The sequence below is a fragment of the Pan paniscus genome, chromosome 6 (assembly GCF_029289425.2).
Source record: "Pan paniscus chromosome 6, NHGRI_mPanPan1-v2.0_pri, whole genome shotgun sequence".
Taxonomy (NCBI): Eukaryota; Metazoa; Chordata; class Mammalia; order Primates; family Hominidae; genus Pan; species Pan paniscus.
The window spans coordinates 28,220,216-28,242,349 of NC_073255.2; the positions used below are offsets into that span (position 1 = coordinate 28,220,216).

Genomic DNA, 22,134 nt, shown 5'->3' on the forward strand with positions numbered 1-22,134 from the left:
CAACAGCTGATATATTTTAATATTTATGGTGTATATTTGTTATAAAAAGTTGGAGATGCAGAAGAGTCAACCAACTACAGATTCTTTCAAAACAGCTTTATTTATTTATTTTTTTTTGAAATGGACTTTCGTTCTTGTTGCCCAGGCTGGAGCACAGTGGTGCGATCTTGGCTCACTGCAACCTCCACCTCCTGGGTTCAAGCAATTCTCCTGCCTCGGCCTCATGAGTAGCTGGGATTACAGGCGCACGCCACCACCCTCAGCTAATTTTTATATTTTTAGTAGAGATGGGTTTTGCTATGTTGGCCAGGCTGGTCTTGAACTCTTGACCTCAGGTGATCCACCCACCTCGGCCTCCCAACGTGCTGGGATTACAGGAGTGAGCCACCACACCTGGCCTTAAATGTTTTTAAAGTCGGGAATAAACAGATCACTGAAGGTTCTTTCAAAAAATCAGGGAACCTGAACCCACTGAAGGCATCAATTACATCTAGGCATAAAAGGTAGTCTAGGCTTTTTCATTATAAATGGCGTATTGCCAGCTTCAGAAGAGAGTAAGTATATTTTGACTAGTAAATTAAATCATTAATGTTACAAAAATGGTAGATAACTTTCTTCTTGAGTGAGATAGACATATACAGATATCATTCTCCCTGGGGTAAAAGGTACACACGTCAGTTACCAGATGCTTCTATATTCTAGAACCATCTAAATAGTCACATGTATCACAAGAAACAACTTTATAACTTGGCAAAAACTAACTTCTAACTTTTATTGTGTTGCTTTAAAAAGATTTTTCTTTGTGGGGAAAAGATTCTCTCACTGAAGAGGTCAGGTGGCCTGGGGCTCTAGTCCCCAGTGTACCTTCTGGGCCCCAATGGCTCCAAACTCAGGCTGTTCCAGGCAGAATGCAGACAGCCACTACTGTGTGTACCTGACTGTCTAATTGCCATCTAAGCAGAGTTCCTAACCCCTCAAACCACAGTGCTCCATCCACACTCAGATACAGCTGAAAAGGTACAGGAGGAACCTAACATGCAGAATGGCGGCTTTCTCATGATTGCAGCTCCTAAAATTCTGAATTTAAGTCAACTACTAGAACCTTTCTAAGCACAAACTTTGTTATTCAGCTATGTCATACGGTGATCTGCTGAGTTCATGAGGAAAAAAATTTTTAGTATTTTCACCAAACCCACCGTAGATGCAAGACATGAGATGAACGACTGTCATAATTATTTGACACATATGTATTCAGTTAAACAGAACTTAAAGATGTTTATCCAACATGTATATTACTGAGAAGCCTGGTTTTGTCTTTTTTTTTTTTTTTTTTTTTTTTTGAGACAGAGTCTCACTTTTTTGCCCAGGCTGGAGCACAATGACGCGATCTCGGCTCACTGCTGCAAACTCCACCTCCTTGGTTTGAGCAATTCTCCTTCCTCCTCCCAAGTAGCTGGGATTACAGGTGTGTACCACCACACCCAGCTAATTTTGTTGTTTTTTTTTTTTTTAACTAGAGACGGGGTTTCACCATGTTGGTCAGGCTGGTCTCGAACTCCTGACCTCAAGTGATCTACCCGCCTCAACCTCCCAAAGTGCTTGGATTACAAGTGTGAGCCACAGCCAGACCAGGATCCTGTCATCATTACTTAACTCTTTGCTCTTGGTGCTATTTTAAGGGTCGCTGAGAAGATGCTGAGTAATTTTGCCAGTTGGTAGAATTTAAATGTACTGATAAGAAGTTTACTGGGGCCAGGTGCAGTGGCTCAGGCCTGTAATCCCAACACTTCGGGAGACCAAGGTGGGTGGATCACTTGAGGTCAGGAGTTCAAGATCAGCTTGGACAATAGGACAAAACTCTGTCTCTACTAAAAGTACAAAAATTAGCCAGGCATGGTGGCGTGAGCCTATAATTCCAGCTACTTGGAAGGCTGAGGCATGAGAATTGATTGAATCTGGGAGGCGGAGGTTGCAGTGAGCCAAGATTGCCCCACTGCATCCCAGCCTAGGTGATGAAATGAGACTTTGTCTCCAAAAAAAAAAAAAATTTTTTTTCATTGGGGTAGATCACAATTTAGAGCTGAATGGGCCTCAATAGAGACAATAAATAGTTCAACTTGAGGAAGAGGGGGAAAGAGAAAGAAAAAAGGAGAAGAAATGAGACCCAGACAAGTTAAACGTACCCAAGAGTCCACACATACAGATCTGAATAGTGGAAAAAGAATATGGACTAGAGACCAGAATTCTAGTCCAGCTTGAACATTAAATAACCACGTTATCCTCCAAAGGTCATTTTCCTTTTTGGCATTAGCCATCTCCCTATAAAACTAAAAGATTAGATTCATGGTCCCTTTCAGCTCTAAAATTTCATGCCTGGCTGGGTGGAGGAGCTCACACCTCTAATTCTAGCACTCTGGGAGGCCAAGGAGGGAGGATCACTTGAGCCCCGCAGTTTGAGATCAGCCTGGGCAACATAGTGAGACCCTGCCTCTACAAAAAAAAAAAAAAATTAGCTGGGTGTAGTGGCACATGCCTGTAGTCCCAGCTACTTGGGAGGCTGAGGTGGGAGGACTGCTTGAGCCCAGGAGGTTGAGGCTACATTAAGCCATGATTGTGTCACTGCACTCCCAAGTCTGCCTGGGCAACAGAATGAGAACCTGTCTCAAAAAATAATACTAAAATAAATAAAATTCCATGTCTAAAAATCTCTTTTTTATTCCCAGATATCACCCTGTATATAATACAGGGTCCTCACAAAATGAGGTTTAACCCATTATTGAAAAGTCATAAATTCAATTATCTCCTTGTATCAAGAATAAGAGGTTGACAATTTGGCAATCATTATTGAAAGCCTGGGTAATATGATTTTAAGGATGTACCTTAATGCAATAAATATGGATGAAGCCCAAATGTAAGGCTTCATGACTAAATTGGTTCTAAAAACAAAACAAAACGGTATGGGCAAATACCCTAGATGACGCACAACAGAAGACGGGATAGGAAACTGGTGAGGATCCAACACTACACAGAGATTAGAATCAGTATAAATACACTGAATGAAAAACCCACAAAACTCTGCAGAATGATCTTTGTAATTCTGAAAGTTATAATGCATGGGACAAAGTCTACAAAACTCTATGGCAAATTTAACAGTGGTTATCCCTGAATGGCAAAAAATCCCTTTGTCTCACTGCTTTATTTCTTTTTCCAAAATAAATCTTTTATTTACATAATTGTTAAAGTTTAAATGGGAATTTTCTTACCTTTAGCCACTGGCCAAGTTGCTTCAAACACTTCTAAACATAACCATATTTACCTTATACAGATCTTCACAATGATACAAAGGAACTGCAATGATAGTTTCTTTCTTTTTTTTTTTTTTTTTTTTTTGGTTTGAGACGGAGTTTTGCTCTTGTCGCCCAGGCTGGAGTGCAATGGCGCAATCTCGGCTCACTGCAACCTCCACCTCCCAGGTTCAAGCAATTCTCCTGCCTCAGAATGATAGTTTCAAAGTATGAATAAACATTCCTATTCCCTAACAAAAATAAACATCAGAATAACCCCAAACAAAAGAAAGTATAAGAACTCAATGTCTACACATTTTCTAGGGGGTTATTTCTTTGTCACACATGACAAATCCTCTCATGAGTAATGTCTGTCCTTGACTGGCTTATGTCAACATCTCTGGAAGAGGGAAGGAAATAGGTGAGCCTCCCTCGCTCTGAGGAACAAGAAAAGGTGCATTCACTAAACACATACTTCCATTTTTAATGAAACTAATGAAATGAAATTTAAACTTGTCAAATTTTTATTTTAATAATTCAAGACTTAAGCCTAAAATGAACACATGTATTAATATTTTCTAAAATATGTGTACTATTAACCTTTGATTTATTTTAGCCACAAGGTGGCAGGAATTTCCACGTTAAATTCTGTCTTAAAGACATAGCCATATTTGAGGACTCCTCTTAAGTGACATTCATAGAGCTTTAACTAACAGAGGCAGCTACAACCACGTTAAAACTAGCTGCCTGGCTCCTCAGCATCAGTGACCAGCCATCACTGGAAATGAAGTATACCAAACAATAACAGGGGAGCAGAAGCAGCAATCAAACATGTTGGAAAAATACATAATAGCTGCTAACTTTTGAGTTCTACCTTACAGGTATTATGAAACATGTTTTGGAGGCATTATCTTAGTTTTTCTCAGTAGCCTCATTAGCTAAAGACTACAGTTATTCCCATTTTAGAAATGGGGCTGAACCACAACAGATTAACTTGACCAAAGTCAGCTAGAAAAGTGGTGGCACACAGTCTATTCCATGCAACTGGGCTCTGGAATTGAACTCTTAACCTCCAAGCTCACTCATACTTTCACAAGTACATCAAGGTCACATAGCCTTCCAAACAACAGATGTTACAAAGAGAAAATTGAGAATTACCAGCATAGCCCTTTCACCTAAAGATTGAGCTTTGGGTGGCTACCAAGAAACATGGAGAAATGACACCAGGTTGGTTTAGGCAGCAGGCTGTCATGTTTGGAGCCCATGGAGCTGGCCTACGGGGTTCATTGGAAGTCCAGGCTCAAGCCACTTCAAACTGCTCCAAGCAGCCCAGAACCAGTGGGTTAAACTATAAATACACGCATATATGCACAAATATTTGTTTCTCTTTAATCTTCATTTTGTAGCTGAGAAAACCAAAGCTCAGAAGTCAAGGTTACTAAGTCAGGGCTACCTGACTTTGGTGTTTACGCTTTCTCTGCTACACCCAATGCCTCTCAAATAAAATTAATTCTCCTCACAGAATGAAAACATATTCCATATCCCTTTTAAAAGCTTATTAGAAAACTGATAATTTTTTTTACCACTGTAACACAAAACTGAGTTTTCCACTCCTTAGATTAACTTTTAAAAATACCTCATTGCTTTCTAATTTTCTCAATCTTTGAATTCTTGCAGAGGGAGTGAGAACAATATTCTTATAAGGCCACTTGACAGGCAGGAACTAAAATTAGGTAGTCCCTCTCCAAATATTCTTATTGGCAACTTTTGGTCAGTATTTAGTATTTAATAAATGTTAACTGACTGAATATTAGAACAAAGGACATGAAGACTACTTCCCTAATCAAAATGCCTAATTTATTTAAGTTACCTAATTACTAAATTATACAATTCTTAACAGCCTTTTCCTTCCTCCTTGGGATCAACAGAAGCCTACCAATCTCTTAACAACTACGCTAAAGAATTTTGAGAACACCAGTGTGTCTACATTCAGTTTGCTGTCGCGGTTAGGATTCTTTTCAGCAATAATTCTGCCTTGACTAGCCAGTCTACCTTTCCTGTGCTTGCAGTCTTAATGCTTTGTTTTTTTGTTTTTAAAGGAGGAAGGCTAAAATGTCAATTACTTTATCCTTACCAAAGTTCATCTTATGCCTCTTCAAAGCTATATAGCTTATGTCTCCAACTTATGTTCTCCCATTCAACTAATTAACTATTAAATAAGCATTTTGTTTCCCTTTAGCTAATTTAAGTTTTCAAATAAGGCCACAACAACAGGCCTCTGACAATCTCCAAATATCCTTGGGTTTATCACATCATCCTCTATTTTCCAACAGGGACTTGGCTCTACCAAGTATTCAGTATAAATCTTTGTAAAGTAAAACACGGCCGGGTGCAGCGGCTCATGCCTGTAATCCCAGCATTTTGGGAGGCTGAGATGGGCAGATCACTTGAGCCCACGAGTTCAAGACCAGCCTGGGCAACATGGTGAAACCCCATGTCTACAAAAAAATACAAAAAAAAAGACTGCCAGTCTCATAACCCAGCCTCAAAATGAATAAAAATTAAAACAATATGGAGCCTCTGCTTTCTCCCTGCCCTCACTTTTATCCCCCATTCTACTGAAGGTATAAAAGGTAAAATTTTCCTGGTCTTCTTACATGATACAACTAAAGAACAGAATTAGTCAAAAAAAGAAGAGAAAGAAAAATAAATTTGTTTTATGACTCATACCACAATTTCCATAATGTCCGAGACCTTATATAAATTGCCAAAAAATTTTACATGAACAAAGGATACAAACAGAAGAAATACAGAATGTGTTTAAACATATTAAAAGCCTCCAGTCTCACTTATGGGAAAAGTGAAAAACACAAGATATCACTTTCACATACTAGATTGGCAAAGTTTGATAAAGTCCTGTGTTAGGGAGAATTGGAGAAAGACTCCCCAACAATGCTGATGGAAATTTAAACTAGCTCCAGCTCTATAACACAATTTAAAGTGCAGTTCTACTTCTGGGAATTTATCATGTAGATACATGCTTACATACACACGACATGCAAAAACAGATTCACTACAATATTGTTCATAACTGCAAGAGACTGGAAACAACCTAAATATCCAAATTGCGATTAATCAAAGTCATGCCATATCTGTACAATCAAATACTATGTAACTATAAAAAATATATTTATATACACAAAACATTCAAATGTTATGGTATCATTTGTGTAAAAGGAGGAATACATACATGTAGCATTTGTTTTCCACATGGTTATCTCCCAAGAGATAAGGTAGTTAGGGAATAATACTGGGAGGAAGATTTGTACTATGTGCATCTTCAAATCTTTTATATTTTGAACCATGTGTTATTGATTTTACAAATAAAGTTCCATTTACCTTATACACATTTCCATCTTCTTCTCAGTCTTACCTTTTCTTTCATAGTCCCTCCTGAGTGAGTACTGCCTATAGTAACCTAGCTGAGCTCCTACTCTTGCAGCTCGTTTTACTTTTCCCCTTCAGGGCTCAGAGTCAGCCAGTGTGGTCTTTTCTTTCACCTTTCTGACACAGAGGACAGTCAGCCTGCTCCTGCCAGTATGGTATCTGGAGGTAGGTAGTTCAGGCTTCCATAGTTAGCTAACACCCAGTGCTGTGCTACTGAGCACTTTGTATGCCATTCTTTCATGTTCATATTCTGGGCAGATCTGTTAAAGGCCATATTTGTGGGACCCCCATTTCTCTCTCTAGTGCGCAGTTTATTAGATCTTTTCCAGCCTACAGAATTATCTTTTCCTAGGGGAGATTGTTTGATCTGTAAAGTATTGCCTGTTTACTGCACTGGAATATATTTTTTTCCATAAATCTAAGAGCAAATTACATTAATCCAATGTCTGCACACTCCTAAATGACAATGGTAATCAGGTAACCAGTGAGTAAGAAGACTTATCATTTAACACTGTTGTTTAACACATGATCCAACTTACCAGCTTCAGATAAAATAGCCATAATATATGTGTCATACAAGAGGGGGAGACGGGGAGAGACTTTATGTTATTTGGCAACAATACCAAGGCCCAGAGCTTCTGCAAATAGGGTGTGATTCAGTTTCATACTAGACCACTCTATTAGTGGCATTAAAGATATATTGAAAATGTAATACAACTTTAACCAATGTAGATTTTTACTAGACATTCAAACTTAAAAAGAAAGGCACGATTACAGGGTCAAATTTTGTAAAATAAAGTTTCTCTCTGCCACCTACCAGCCCTTCTCAGTTGAGAAATCCGCAAAATATGTTACTGTACTTAACTTAGTTATTATATATAGATTAAAAGCTTCAAGCTGCTTACTGTCTAGCTTGGTCCTTACTGGAATAGGTTACATTTACAACTGCAGTTTCCGAGTCAGTGTTCACTAGAGGAAGAGAAAAACGAAGAGAATAAAAGTTAGTTTTCTTTCTACTTCCTTCCTTTTACAAATTTGAAAGCAATTCAGAAGACATGTACCTTGCTCACAGCTCTCCACCACTCCATACTGGACTAGTAAACTATCCAGCACCTATCAGGAGGGGGAGAGAAAATTATAAATTTTGAGTTTCCCAAGTTATTATCAAGGGCAGGAATATGTCTTAAAATCACTAAGTAATTGTGATGGAAAAGAGCCAAAAAATTATCTGGGGCTTTGGACTGCAGAACTAAGGGATGGATACCACAAATATCACAGACTTGTCTCTTCTGCCCTCTCCTAGATCCCTGACATTAATCTCATTTCCTATGGCTAACCAAGAACTGGCTCAGAAAAGTATGCAAAGCCACAGCCGCCTGGTTCCTGAGGCTGAAGGACAAAGAGCATATATTTCTCATACATACACAAACACATCATCATACTTTCTCCTTGTATACAAAGTCACTAGACAAGGAACCAAGTTAAAAACTAAAGTTTAACAGGGCGCGGTGGCTCACACCTGTAATCCTAGTACTTTGGGAGGCCAAGATGGGAGCATAGCTTGAGGCCAGGAGTTCGAGACCAGCCTGGTCAACATAGTGAGACCCCCGTCTCTAAAAAATAAAGTAAAATAAAAAGAGAAAAAAAACCTAAAGTTTTATCTATAAGATGTTCTTTTCCAAAGGACTTCTTTTACAGCTCTAATGGTTCTTACAAAACAGATTGCTCAAGGCAGGCTAGAAAAATGAAGACAGCACAGTGCATACTCTACCTGGAGTCGAATTTAAAGCCCAACATAAATACATAGACAGCAAAAGTGTGAAATGAAGCAAACATTTCTAAGTCTACACGGGGTTGCGAAATGTACAATTTGAAGCTGTCTATGTTTTTACCATCTTTCCTGTAGCTGTATTATTATACTATGCATGTTATCCAAATGGAGAGGCTGTTAGAACAGTAACTATAAGTTTATTATAATACCAACTGCAGATGTACGTCTCATCAATATAAACCAAATTCAGGTGTCCTTAGCTTCTAAGAGCTATAGCAAAACAAAGTAAGTTTCTGTAAATTATAGCAAATTACTTACTCATCAGTTTAACTACAAATTTTCTTACTTACTTATTTATTTATTTATTTATTTATGAGACAGGGTCTTGCTATGTCACCCAGGCTGAAGTGCAGTGGCATGATCACAGCTCACTGCAGCCTCAACCTTCTGAGTTTAAGTGATCTTCTCACCTCAGCCATCCAAGCAGCTGGCACTACAGATGCACACCACCACCCTCAGCTAATTTTTAAAATTTTTTGTAGAGATGAGGTCTTACTATGTTGCCCAGGCTGGTCTCAAACTCCTGAGCTCAAGGGATCCTCCTGCCTTGGCCTCCCAAAGTGCCAGGATTACAGATGTGAGCCACTTAGCCCTAGCCTAACTGCAAAGTTAAAAAGGCGGTTCCTTGAAAATGTTTTTCAGGTGCCAGGAAATAGAAAACAAATTTTATGGTAATTTACTACTAAACTTAAGCAATTTATTCTAAAGGAAGGTTTATCTTATGTGGTATATTTTAGGCTTTTGTCTACTGTTTCCAGTTTGAAACATATAACAAGGTTTGTCTGGGGTGAGCTTCTGTTTTTAGTTTTGGGACAGGGTCTCACTGTCACCTATGCTGGAGTGCAGTGGCACGACCATACATCACTGTAGCCTCAACCACTGGGCTCAAGCAACCCTCCCACCCCAGCTTTCTGAGTAGCTGGCACTACAGGTGCATGCCACCACACCTGGCTAATTTTTAAGTTTTTCGTAGAGATGAGGGTCTCGGTATGTTGCCCAGGCTGATCTCAAACTCCCAGATTCAAGGGATCGTCCCAGCTGGGCCTCCCCAAGTGCTGAGATTACAGGCGTGACCCAGCGCCTGGCCTGGTTTTTCTTTTAAATAAGGTTAATACCTATTTATGAGTGAAATGCCCTTTCATTTATTTTTATTTGGTAAATTTCCTTTGCATGAGGTAAATTTAATTTTTATTTGGTAAATTCTTTTGCATGAGGTATACACACAGAAGCACATTAATCTTTGTCTCTGATTATAGCTATTCTTAAATCACAAAAAGACATTCAAATATTTCATGAGTGAAGTGAATACTTCACAGGAGGAAATCCTGGTATATCTTATAGGAAGGGTACTCCGTAAAAGTGCTTGTCTGTTTTACAGGTGAATTTGCCATGTGATGTTGATCACAGACATATTTTATAAACGCCAAAAATTAAGAAACCTCTCACATTGCCATTCAAAGATAAAATATACAACACATAATTCCTTAAATTAAAAACAAGGGTGGCCAGGCACAGTGGCTCATGCCTGTAATCCCAGCACTTTGGGAAGCCATGGCGGGTGTATCACCTGAGGTCAGGAGTTCGAGACCAGCCTGGCCAACATGGCAAAACCTTGTCTCTATTAAAAATACAAAAATATTCGCAGGGCGCGGTGGCTCACGCCTGTAATCCCAGCACTTTGGGAGGCCGAGGCGGGTGGATCACGAGGTGAGGGGATCGAGAGCAGCCTCATCAACATGGTGAAGCCCCGTCTCTACTAAAAATAGAAAAATTAGTTGGGCACGGTGGTGCACGCTTGTAGTCCCAGCTACTCAGGAGGCTGAGGCAGGAGAACTGCTTGAACCCAGGAGGCGGAGGTTGCAGTGGGCTGAGATTGTGCCACTGCACTCTAGCCTGGGCAACAGAGCAAGACTCCATCTAAAAAAAAAAAAGAAAAAACAAAAAAATTAGCTGGGAGTGGTGGCGGGTGCCTGTAATACCAGCTACTTGGGAGGCCGAGGCAGGACAATTACTTGAACCTGGGAGGTGGAGATTGCAGTGAGCTGAGAGCACGCCACTGCATTCCAGCCTGGGAAACAGAGCAAGACTTTGTGTCAAAAAAAAAAAAAAAAAAAAAAAGCGGGAGGTGGGGGTGGGGGGCGGTGCGGTGGGCAACCTACTTATTTTCTAAACAAAAATGAAATTTTTTCAATACGAAAAATGTTTTACTTCATACTTAAGTCAGAATTCTAACAAATTCATTCCACCTTCAGTAATGAAGTCAGGAGGAAAAGTATGTCTACCATTAAAATTTAGCTTTTAAATGAAAGCCACACTAATAATAGTAGAGCTTTACAGCAACTTGGATGGAGGTGGGGGTAGCGGAGGGGTTCAGGGACTAGAAGGTAGTTGACAGTTTAATATGTTATTTAAAATTTAGCTTTTAGGACCAGACACGGTGGCTCACTCCTGTAATCCAGCACTTTGGGAGGCCAAGGCAGGTGGATCACTAGAGGTCAGGAGTTTGAGACCAGCCAGGCCAACATGGTGAAACCCCATACCTACTAAACATACAAACATTAGCCTGCCATGGTGGCGCATGCCTGTAATCCCAGCTACCCAGGAGGCTGAGGCAGGAGAATTGTTTGAACCTGGGAGGTGGAGGTGGCAGTGAGCAGAGATTGCACCACTGCACTCCAGCCTGGGCAAAAGAGCAAGACTCTGTCTCAAAATAAAATTTAGTGTTTAAATGAAAGCCACACTGATAGTAGAGCTTTATAGCAACTTGGATGGAGGCAGGGGTAGAGGAGGGGTTCAGGGAGTAGGAGGTAATTGCCAATTTAATAAGTTTAATTAAATAAACATCCTTCTTAATTCTTCTGAAAAGCAATTTGTTCAGTAATTAAGTATATTACTCTCCACACAGATTACCTTATGCCACCTTAACTTTTATTACTCTTAGAGATAACACTACAAAAGTTAAACACCTGTGATCTATAAACAATACCGACTAAACCTACAATAATGTCAAGGCAACAAATGTTCTTCAAAAGCTACAGTGCCAAAGTGATAAATATTTATATACACACACATATAAATGATACAGGTAAATTTTTTAACTTAAAAAAAAATCGGGGGACAATCCTTTCATGCTCTTCCTTTCCAAGTTAGGCCTGGTAGAATGGCTTCTACGAAGAAGGGTTGTGACAAGAAGGGCCGCTCTGCCACCAACAAGGTGATGACCTGAGAATGCATCATCATTTACAAGGGTATCCATGGAGTGGGCTTCAAGAAGACTGCCCCTGGGCATTCAAAGAGATCTGGAAATTTGTTATGAAGGAGATGTGTTCACTGACATGAGGCTCAACAAAGTTGTCTGGGCCAAAGGAATAAGGAATGTCCTATACCACAATCTGTGAACAGCTGTCCAGGAAATGTAATGAAAATGAAGATTCACCAAACGAGCTCCATATTTTGATTACCTATGTACCTGTTACCACTTTCAAAAATCTACAGTCAGTCAATGTGGATGAGAACTAGCCACCGATCATCAAATATGTTAAAGTTATAAAACCACACACACACACAAGTAGAAATATACATTAAAATTTTCACTGCATATATTCAAAATAAAATTGCCTGTATAGTTAAACATTCTATTCCTAAGAATAGATAAATGCTATTGGTTGTCAACTTCTGTGTAAATCTTTTTTTTTTTTTAGACAGAGTCTCACTCTATCACCCAGGCTGGAGTACAATGGTGCAATCTTGGCTCACTGCAACGTCTGCCTCCCAGGTTCAAGCGATTCTCCTGCCTCAGCCTCCCAAGTAGCTGGGATTACAGGCACACACCACTACACCCAGCTAATTTTCGTATTTTTAGTAGAGACGGGGTTTCACCATGTTGCCCAGGCTGGTTTCGAACTCCTGACCTCAAGTGATCCACCCACCTTGGTCTCCCATAGTGATGGGATTACAGGTGTGAGCCACCACAACTGGCCATGTAAAGTCTTTAAAAAGGTAACTAGAAACTACAATCCTGTGCACTTTTTTTAAATGGTGAGTTTTATTGTCTGTGAATAATACTTCAACAAGCATGGCTTTAAAACAAAGTAAAAAAGAAAAAAAAAAAAAAACCACAAGCAAAAAAACCCCTCTAATCCTTAGAAGAAATAGGTGCAGAATCAATCCTGGTACCTAGCTGTGAAAAAATTTAACAACACAACTTAGGAGATTTTACATAGCCCCATAGATGGATTTCAGTGGATCTTTGATGTCTTACTCAAAGTTTCATGTACAAGGCTTGGAAGTAATGACAACAGAATAGGGAAAGGGCTGTCAATAGCCTAATAAGATTCCCAAATCTCAAAAGGATTTCCAACCCCCAAATGACTTGAACTGTACTATAGTAATCCCATCAATCTTAAGGCAGGCCATTATTTGAATATGCTCTTTTATATCAAGGGCTATCAAATGGTATCATGCCACTCCAGCCCACTGAACTCTCAAAGAATAAATACAACTTACACTTGATAAGTTCTGACATTTTGCTTTTTTTTTTTTTTTTTTTTTTTAAAGACAGAGTCTTACTGGAGTGCAGTGACATGATCTTGGCTCACTGCAACCTCCGCCTCCTAGGCTCAAGCCATTCTTGTGCCTCAGCTTCCTGAGTAGCTGAGATTACATGCGTGTGCCACCACGCCTGGCTACTTTTTGTATTATAGTAGAGACAAAGTTTTGCCATGTTGGCCAGGCTAGTCCCGAACTCCTGAGCTCAAGTGATCTGCCTGCCTCAGCCTCCCAAAGTGCTGGGATTATAAGTGTGAGCCACAGTGTCCGGCCGCATTTTGCTTAATTCTGCATTAAACAGGAAGATAAGACAGTGTTCCTGTTACCTGTCACATAAGCTACTTATGCACCTGTTTTTGTCTCCTAGATTCTTGTCCCCTCTCAGTACTGCTAATCATTCTATGTCAGCCACAAATACTTCTTTTAAACAGTCTTAAAGGCCAAAAAAAAAAAAAAAAAAAAAAACCACGAAAAAAACCAAAAAGCTTTCCACTCTATATTTCCAACACTTTCTACAAGTTCCCATGCCTAAATAAAATCTTAAACCAGAAAGGAAACATTTCTCTATGCTTAGGTAAGTTTAAATTCCAACAACAGGGGAGGGAGGAAGGGGTATAAATGCAAAGTAAAGCCTCATAGAAAATGTCTTTCTAGAATTCCCCCCTGTTATGGATTTAGGACGTGAAAGCCTCAAATGTTCAGCCTTTTTAAAAAAAAAAGTTCATCCACGGCTGGGCGCGGTGGCTCACGCCTGTAATCCCAGCACTTTGGGTGGCCGAGGTGGGTGGATCACTTGAGGTCAGGAGTTTGAGACCAGCCAGGCCAACATGGTGAAACCCCATCTCTACTAAATATACAAAAATTAGCTGGACATGGTGGCATGCACCTGTAGTCCCAGCTACTCAGGAGGCTGAGGCAGAAGAATCCTTGAACCCGGGAGGCAGAGGTTGCAGTGAGCTGAGATTGCACCACTGCACTCCAGCCTGGGCAACAGATAGAGACTCCATCTATTTAAAAACAAAAAAAACAAAAAAAGTTCATTCAAATGTATAAACAGTACAGAAAGAATCACATGAAAAATGCAAAGATTATCACTTCCTGAATGTAATGGTACAAAATTAAGATCACTCATAATAGTCTGAAGTAGAAACAACCCGAATGAATGCTTACTGACTGATGAATGGAAACAAAATGTGGTATATTTGTACAATGGAATATTATTCAACCATAAAAGGGAGGTACTTATACATGCTGCAACAGACAGACCTTGAAAGTATTATGGTTACCTTGTTAGTATAGCGAAGAAAGAAAGAAAGAGAGAAAGAGAGAGAGAGAGAAAGAGAGAAAGAAAGAAAGAAAGAAAGAAAGAGAAGAAGGCATTATGCTAAGTGAAAACAGTCACAAAAAACTACTTATTATATGATTTTGTTTGTATGAAATGTCCAGAATAGGGAACTCTACGATAGACAGAAAGTAGATTAGTGGTTTCTATGGGCTGAGGAAAGTGAAAGTGGAGGGCGACAGTTAAATGTTTCTTTTTGAGGTGATGAAGGTGTCCTAAAAATGTGGTGATGGTTGCACGTATCTATTAACATACTAGGCCGGGCGCGGTGGCTCACACCTGTAATCCCAGCACTTTGGAAGGCCAAAGCGGGCAGATCACCTGAGGTCAGGAGTTTGAGACCAGCCTGACCAACATGGAGAAACCTCGCACCTCCTAAAAATACAAAATTAGCCGGGCGTGGTCGCGCATGCCTGTAATCCCAGCTACTCGGGACGCTGAGGCAGGAGAATCACTTGAACCCAGGAGGCAGAGGTTGTGGTGAGCTGAGATGGCGCCATTGCACTCCAGCCTGGGCCACGAGAGCAAAACTTTGTCTCAAAAAAAAAAAAGAAAAAAAAACTTAAAAATAATTGTACACTTTAAATGGTGAATTGCATAGTATGTGAATTATATCTCAATAAAGCTGTTAAAAAAATACTAAAAGCAACTTTACCAGGTAATGGCCTAGTTTTGCCTTTTAAACTCTGAAGTATTATTGATCACTTCTTGGCCTTTTGGCCAAGCATCATCCACAGAACCGGCCTAGTCTCGTTCAGCTTTGTGTGACAAAATGGTGATTTGTTCTTCAGTTGCCATGGATCCCTAGGTTGCAAGTTCTGTAACATGAGCCTGTCCAGATGAACCACGCATGCAACCACAAGCAGAACCTAAGTGCCTGGACCGAGACAGGACCAAATTAAGAAGTGGACACCACATGACATGATCCATGATCCAATCAGATTGAGCCCTGGTGTCACCTCCTGGTATGATCCAGTCAGATCACACCTCCTGGCATCACATCACTGTAAGATTCAATCAGATCATACCTCATTACCCTCTGTCTATAAAATATGTCCCAGCCCCCAGCTGGGGGAGACAGATTTGAACCTGACTGTCTCCTTGCTTGACAGTCTTACCACGAACTTTTCTCTTTACAAAAGAACCTATGCTTTGGTGTTTGGCTTTCCATTACACATGGACAAACAGAACCAGTTTGGTTCAGTAACAGTATCATTGAAATACAGAATAAACTGCAAGAAATTTGATTCACTTTGACATTATGTATACACTCACTAAACTATCACCATCATGACAAGTTTCTTCATGCTTCTCTTCAATCTAGTAGCCTAGTTTATTGACACATATAGAGATCACTGCAATAAAGACAGTTTAAAAAACTGTCTTTGACCTGCAACGTGATCAGATTTTCTCAGCCACACACCAGATATATCCCCACCTCCCTCACAAAACGGGCTGTATTTTAGTTGATACCACTATGGGCGTGAGGTAGATAATTTATGTTCTGCAGATAAGCCTTCTGCTGACTGCTTATTCTTCATACCCACTGCTCAAGTCCCATCACTCCTGGGCTATCTGAACCAAGTCTGATTAGCATGCTTGCCTGTAGCCTGACACTCCATGACTATATACTCCTGCCAGCAGTTACTACCCTTCTGTGGTTTCAAATTGCCAGTATAACTTGTCCAAACTTCAACATGGCATAAGAGGTTGTCAGTTACCTGGTACTACTTCTCTCTTCCATATATCCAATGTACTTCCCACACCTATGCTCTAGTCACGCCCTCAAAACTGGGTAAAGTACCTCTCTCGTCATCTCCCTAATACCCATTCTTGGAAATGAAAGCAATGTCACTTTATAATCTCTTTCCTGATCTTTATTTTCCCACTAGACTAGTGATTATTAACCATAGTGATGTGATTGTCAGGTGTGTCACAGTAATCTAGTTTTCAGAGTCACACTGACTTCCATGCTTAAGCTGGCAGGTAATTTATCATACATACCATCTTAGATTCCAAATCTTTTTTATTTGACTGTTACATTTGCCTTATGTGTTTCAGAAGATGGAACAACAATGTCGGGCATTATAGTCTGTGTACCAATATATATCCTGAAAATCTCTCTGGAAATGGGTTACTCCTTCAATGTGGCTCTAAAACAGAGCTGCACTATCCCATAAACCTCATAAGGGAAGGGGCCATGTCTTACCTTTGAACTCACTGCTCAGGATCTGTGATGAACAATAAAAGGTTAAAAAGGAGTCACACTATTTTTTTGTTCTACAGGGCAAAGGAAGCTAGTTCTAGGTTTTTTGGTTTTTTTGTTTTTTTTTTTTTAAGACAGAGTCTTGCTCTGTCACCCAGGCTGGTGTGCAGCAGTGTGATCTCAGCTCACTGCAACCTCCACTTCCTGGGCTCAAGCCATTCTACCACCTCAGCCTCCCGAGAAGCTGGGATTACAGGCGTGTGCCACCACGCCCAGCTAATTTTTTGTATTTTTAGTAGAGACAGAGTTTTGCCATGTTGGCCAGGCTGGTCTCGAACTCCTGACCTCAAGTGATGTGCCCACCTCGGCCTCCCAAAATGCTGGGATTACAGGCGTGAGTCACTGCGCCCAGCCAGTTCTAGGTGTCTTTAAAAGTCCATAATAATATAAGCAAACAGGTATTTGTCAGGAATTTATACAAAAGATATAGAAGTGGAACAAGCATTACAAAAATCACAGTGAGATTAAAGTATTAATAAAATGCAAAGCGGGATATTTAATGCTTACTTGCCCCAACAAACACCTTGCCAACACACACACACACGCGCGCGCGCGCACACACACACACACACACACCCCCTTCCAAGCACCAAAGCCAATGTCAGTCATTGGGGAGGGGTTTCTAAAAAGGAGTCACCTTGACTACTACTCATTGCAACAAGAGAGGCAAAAAGTCTCCACAGAATCACCCTTAGCGCTAGGGATATGGAGATGAAGGGAACATCCTTCAAACAGCTCAGCACAGTTTATACAAACAGGAACTACTTATCTGTCATGGGCAAGATCATCTCAGGAACTGTTCTTTTACATCTATTTGTGAGAAATGGCTATATTACAAAATGAAGAACAATCTGTATTGCAGGTTCCAAATAATCATTTCCAGTTAAATATTGATATATAATTCTAAAACAAAATAAAGAAATATCCACCTTAATGTATATTTCTCTAAAATGTTAGCACCATAATTACTTGGATAACACTCAAACCATTCCTCACACTGGTGTGAAAATGACTGTCAAGTTAAGAAAGCCAGCACCACAGACCAGACCATTAATAAGATTGTAAACCATGCTGCATATCCCCTTTATCATCGAAAAGCCCCAGAGGGAAGCTCAGCCTCCATCATACCACACGGAGCAAAGCGTCCCAACTTTCTAGCCACTTTCAATGTTCACAAGTTAGCTCCTCTAACATGGGGAGGAGATGATGCTTTAGGACTCCTAGGAGTCATGTGATCAGAGCCTCTGAGAGAGAACAGTCCAAGTTATCCGGCCACACTGAAGTCACAGTGGAAAAACCGAATCCAGAGCTTAAGGGGCTTACGTTATGTTTCTCTTTGGCAATGCTGAGCTAGACTGATTTTTATTTTTAATTTATTTTTTATTTCAATAGGTTTTTGGAGAATAGGTGGTATTTGGTTACATGAATAAGTTTTTTTTTTTTTTTTTTTTGAGATGGAGTCTCACCCTGTCACCCAGGCTGGAGTGCAGTGGCACGATCTTGGCTCACCGCAACCTCCGCCTCCCGGGGTTGAAGCGATTCTTCTGCCTCAGCCTCCCAAGTAGCTGGGACTACAGGCACGTGCCTCCACCCCTGGCTGATTTTTGTATTTTTAGTAGAGATGGGGTTTCACTATGTTGGCCAGGCTGGCCTCAAACTCCTGACCTCGTGATCTGCCCCCCTTGGCCTCCCAAAGTGCTGGGATTACAGGTGTGAGCCACTGTGTCTGGCTTACGTGAATAAGTTCTTTAGTGGTGATTTCTGAGATTTTGGTGCAACCATCACCCAGGGAGTGTATACTGTACCCAACGTGTACTCTTTTATACCTCACCCTCCTCCCACCCTTTCCCCCGAGTACCCAAAGTCCATTGTATCATTCTTATGCCTTCACATCCTCATAACTTAGCTCCCACTTATGAGTGAGAGCATACGACGTTTGGTTTTTCCATTCCTGAGTTACTTCACTTAGAATAATACGGAACTAGACTGATTTTAAAAGCCGAGCAGAACAAGTCACACCCTACTATAAACTCTAAGAGATCCCTAACAAGTGCCCTGAAGGCCCTGTGTTCCACTCATCCTTTAAGGCCATTCTCTTCTCTCCAACCACACCAGCCTTTGTTCAGTCATGAATCAGGGCTGCTAACATTTGAGTGCTTTCTGGCAGCAGCATTGTCCCAAATGCTTTATCTACTTTAACTCAAATCCACACAATCCCATGAGGCAACATTATTCCATGTTATAGATGGGTAAGCTGCAGCACAGAAAAGTTCACAGTGTCAGAACTTGGACAGATAAATGCTGGAGAAATGATTCAAACTCCAGCTCACAGATTCCAGAGCCCATACTCTTAATCACTTGGTCTAATAAGTTGCCTCATTTCCCTATGCAATTTAAATAAAATATAAATACACCGACGGAAACCAGTTCAATCCTTACTCGGCCATTACCTGCACTAGAAAATCAAATCTGTCCATAGGCAGGTTAAGAGCTTTATTAACTCCCATGTATCCCCTTGCTCATGTTCCAAGTACTAAATACGATACTTCTATACATCTCAGTCAGAAGAAGGTACTAGCCAGCATTAACTTGTGCTACATTTTACTCACAGAAATGCTCATAAAAACATTCAAAATAGTTCAACGTTAGGTGGTTTTTGAACCACCTGCTTTCAAAACAGGGACTTCCCCCCACCCCTAGAAGAAACCACTGTCACTTTGGTGGGGTCTCTCCAGGTGTTTTTAGAAGTGTGTGTGTCACACGAAAAGACGCTCTGCACCATTAGTCATTAGGGAAATGTAAATCAAAACCACAAGGAGATACCACTTCACCTCCATTAGAATGGCCATAATTTTTTAAAAAGAAGGAAAATATGACTCAAGGGGCATCATAAAAAGAAAAACAAAGGAAAATAATGAGTGTTGACACAGATGTGGAAAAATCAAAACCCTCATACACTGCTGGATAAAATGGTGCAGCTGCTATGAAAAACAGTACAGCAGTTCCTCAAAAAAAATTAAAAATAGACCTACCATATGATCCAGCAATTCCACTTCTGGGTATTGATATGGTTTGAACATTGTGTCTTCTTCGAATCTCATGCTGAAATGCAATCCCCAGTGTTGGGGATGGGGCCAGGTGGGAGGTGTTAGGGTCATGGGGGGCAGACCCTTCATAAATGGCTTGGTGCCATCCTTGAGGTAACAAGTGATTTATTGCTCTGTGAGCTCACATGAGATCTGGTTGTTTTAAAAGAGGCTGGAACTTCCTTTTCTCTCTTGCTCCCTCTCATGCCATGTGACATACCCACTCCCCTCTACCTTTCACCATGAGTAAATGCTTTCTGGGCCTTGCCAGAAGCTGAGCAGATGCTGGAGCCATGCTGGTATAGCCTGAGGAACTGTGAGCCAAATAAACCTATTTTCTTTACAAAGTACCCAGCCTCAGGTATTGCTTTACAGCAACACAAATGCACTAACTGAGTATACGTCCAAAAGAACTGAACACAGGGACTCAAAGAAGTACTTCTACACCCATGTTCATGGGAGCATTATTCAAAATAGCCAATAATTGAAAGGTGAAAGCAACCCAAGCATCCTCTGACTAATGAATGGATAAAACAAAACATGGTACATATAAACAGTCATCCCTCGGTATCTGTGAGGGATTGGTTTCAGCAACCCCCTACCTTGGATACCAAAATTCACAGATGCTCAAGTCCCTTATATAAAAATAGTATAGTAGAGGCTGGGCATGGTGGCTCACATCCATAATCCCAGCTCTTTGGGAGGCCAAGTTATCACTTGAAGCAAGGGATCAATTGAGGCCGAGAGTTTGAGACCAGCCTGGGCAACATAGGAAAGACCCCATCTCTACAAAAATAAAAATAATTAGCCAGATGTGGTGGTGAGTGCCTGTACTCCCAGCTACTCAGGAGGCTGGGGTGGTAGGACTGCTTGAACGCAGAGTTAGGAGGATGCAGTGAGCTATGATGACGCCACTGCACTCCACCCTGGGTGACAGAGTGAGACTCTGTCTCCAATAGTGACGATGATGATGATGATAAATAAGTAAAAGTATAAAAAGAAAATGATTTGATATCGGGGGAAATTCACCCCCGATATTTCACATAGGTTCTTTTCTATATTCCCTAAGTGTCGGCCGGTCTGAGAAATAAAGGGACAGAGTACAAGAGAGAGAAATTTTAAAGCTAGGTGTCTAGGGGAGACATCACATGTCGGCAGGTTCCATGATAAATGTCCATGAAATCTTCACAATTTATGTTCTTCTGCCAAGGCTTCAGCCGGTCCCCCCGTTCAGGGTCCCTGACTTCCCGCAACAATTTTATATTATATGAATTTCTCAATTTTTAAAAAGGTATGTGTATATGCTCATATATTCACATATATACCCAAAGAGCAATATTTGTTGAGTTTTAAATTTTCACACTAGAGTGTCAAAAACTGTTTTAAACATTTTATATAATCCATCTTATTTATGCCTCAGAATGTAGCAATTATCCCCATTTCATATATGAATAAACTGAGGTCGATTTTAAGTAACTTGCTTAAGTATGACATTCCTTATCTTGCTACCCTCCCCCACCACCCCAATCTGTCATCTTGGTGATCCATCCGTGTTGGTAAATGCAAACCTTTGGAACTGCCACATGGAATTCAATAGGTGGGAGTCTCAGCTATTGATCTGCTATCTTTCTTTCATTCCACCCCCTTCAGGCATAGGGTCCCCCAACATGCCACACAGTCTGGGGGAGTCAAGCAAAGAACTAGGACAGCACTGACTGCCCAGGCCCCCTTCTAGGCTTTTCGCCGCTAAAACAAAATGCAAAGGCTAGAGAATCCTAGAAGCAAACACCAGTTTTAGTAACTAGCTTACTCCTTTAGCAGAAAGGCAGGAATACCACTCCAAACAGCTACAGATTACTAGAGAAAAAGGGAAAGACAGCAGTTCAGAACAAAAACTGATTACAACTCCAAACATAATTCTGGTAAAATCACAGAATAAGAAGTGAATTTTCTAAATGAGGTGATAAATGTCCAAGATTGTATGGTCTCCAAAAGCAGTAGCAGACCATCCCAGATGCTGGCATTTTACCCACTACCCCTAATTAAAGCTTAGTTTAAAAGTAAGAATAAAAGCAACTGGAGGAGGAGAAGAGGTAGATTCCAAAGTCAATAATGATAGGAATGTTTCCTACAAGAATTAGTCCTTCAGGTGTGCAGCAGTTATCCTTCTGGCTCTATGGGGCCTTATAATAAAATTCCTAGACTAGTTCAATAAAGGGAAAAAAGAAAACTCAGAATCTCTCACTACCGACTTATGCTATAGAATTGAATTTAGCATGAGCAGTTCTCAACATCCCATCAATTGGTGCAGTTAAGAATACCACACTACA

The 22,134-nt window shown here is 40.5% G+C and overlaps 1 protein-coding gene across 4 annotated transcripts in view; it reads right to left on the reverse strand.

Annotated features, from left to right (window-relative positions):
- The window catches only part of IGF2BP3 (insulin like growth factor 2 mRNA binding protein 3), a 153,477-nt gene that overhangs the window by 43,662 nt on the left and 87,681 nt on the right, over positions 1-22,134 (reverse strand). For 2 of the 4 annotated variants that reach the window (XM_003807939.8, XM_055115773.1), the window contains exons 4-5: positions 7,793-7,844; positions 7,637-7,700 (exon numbers count right to left, since the gene is read on the reverse strand). The exons of the other annotated variants lie outside the window; for them this stretch is intronic. In XM_003807939.8, coding sequence (XP_003807987.1) covers positions 7,637-7,700; positions 7,793-7,844 — 116 coding nt within the window. The remainder of the gene's footprint in view (positions 1-7,636; positions 7,701-7,792; positions 7,845-22,134) is intronic. 4 annotated transcript variants of the gene reach the window in all.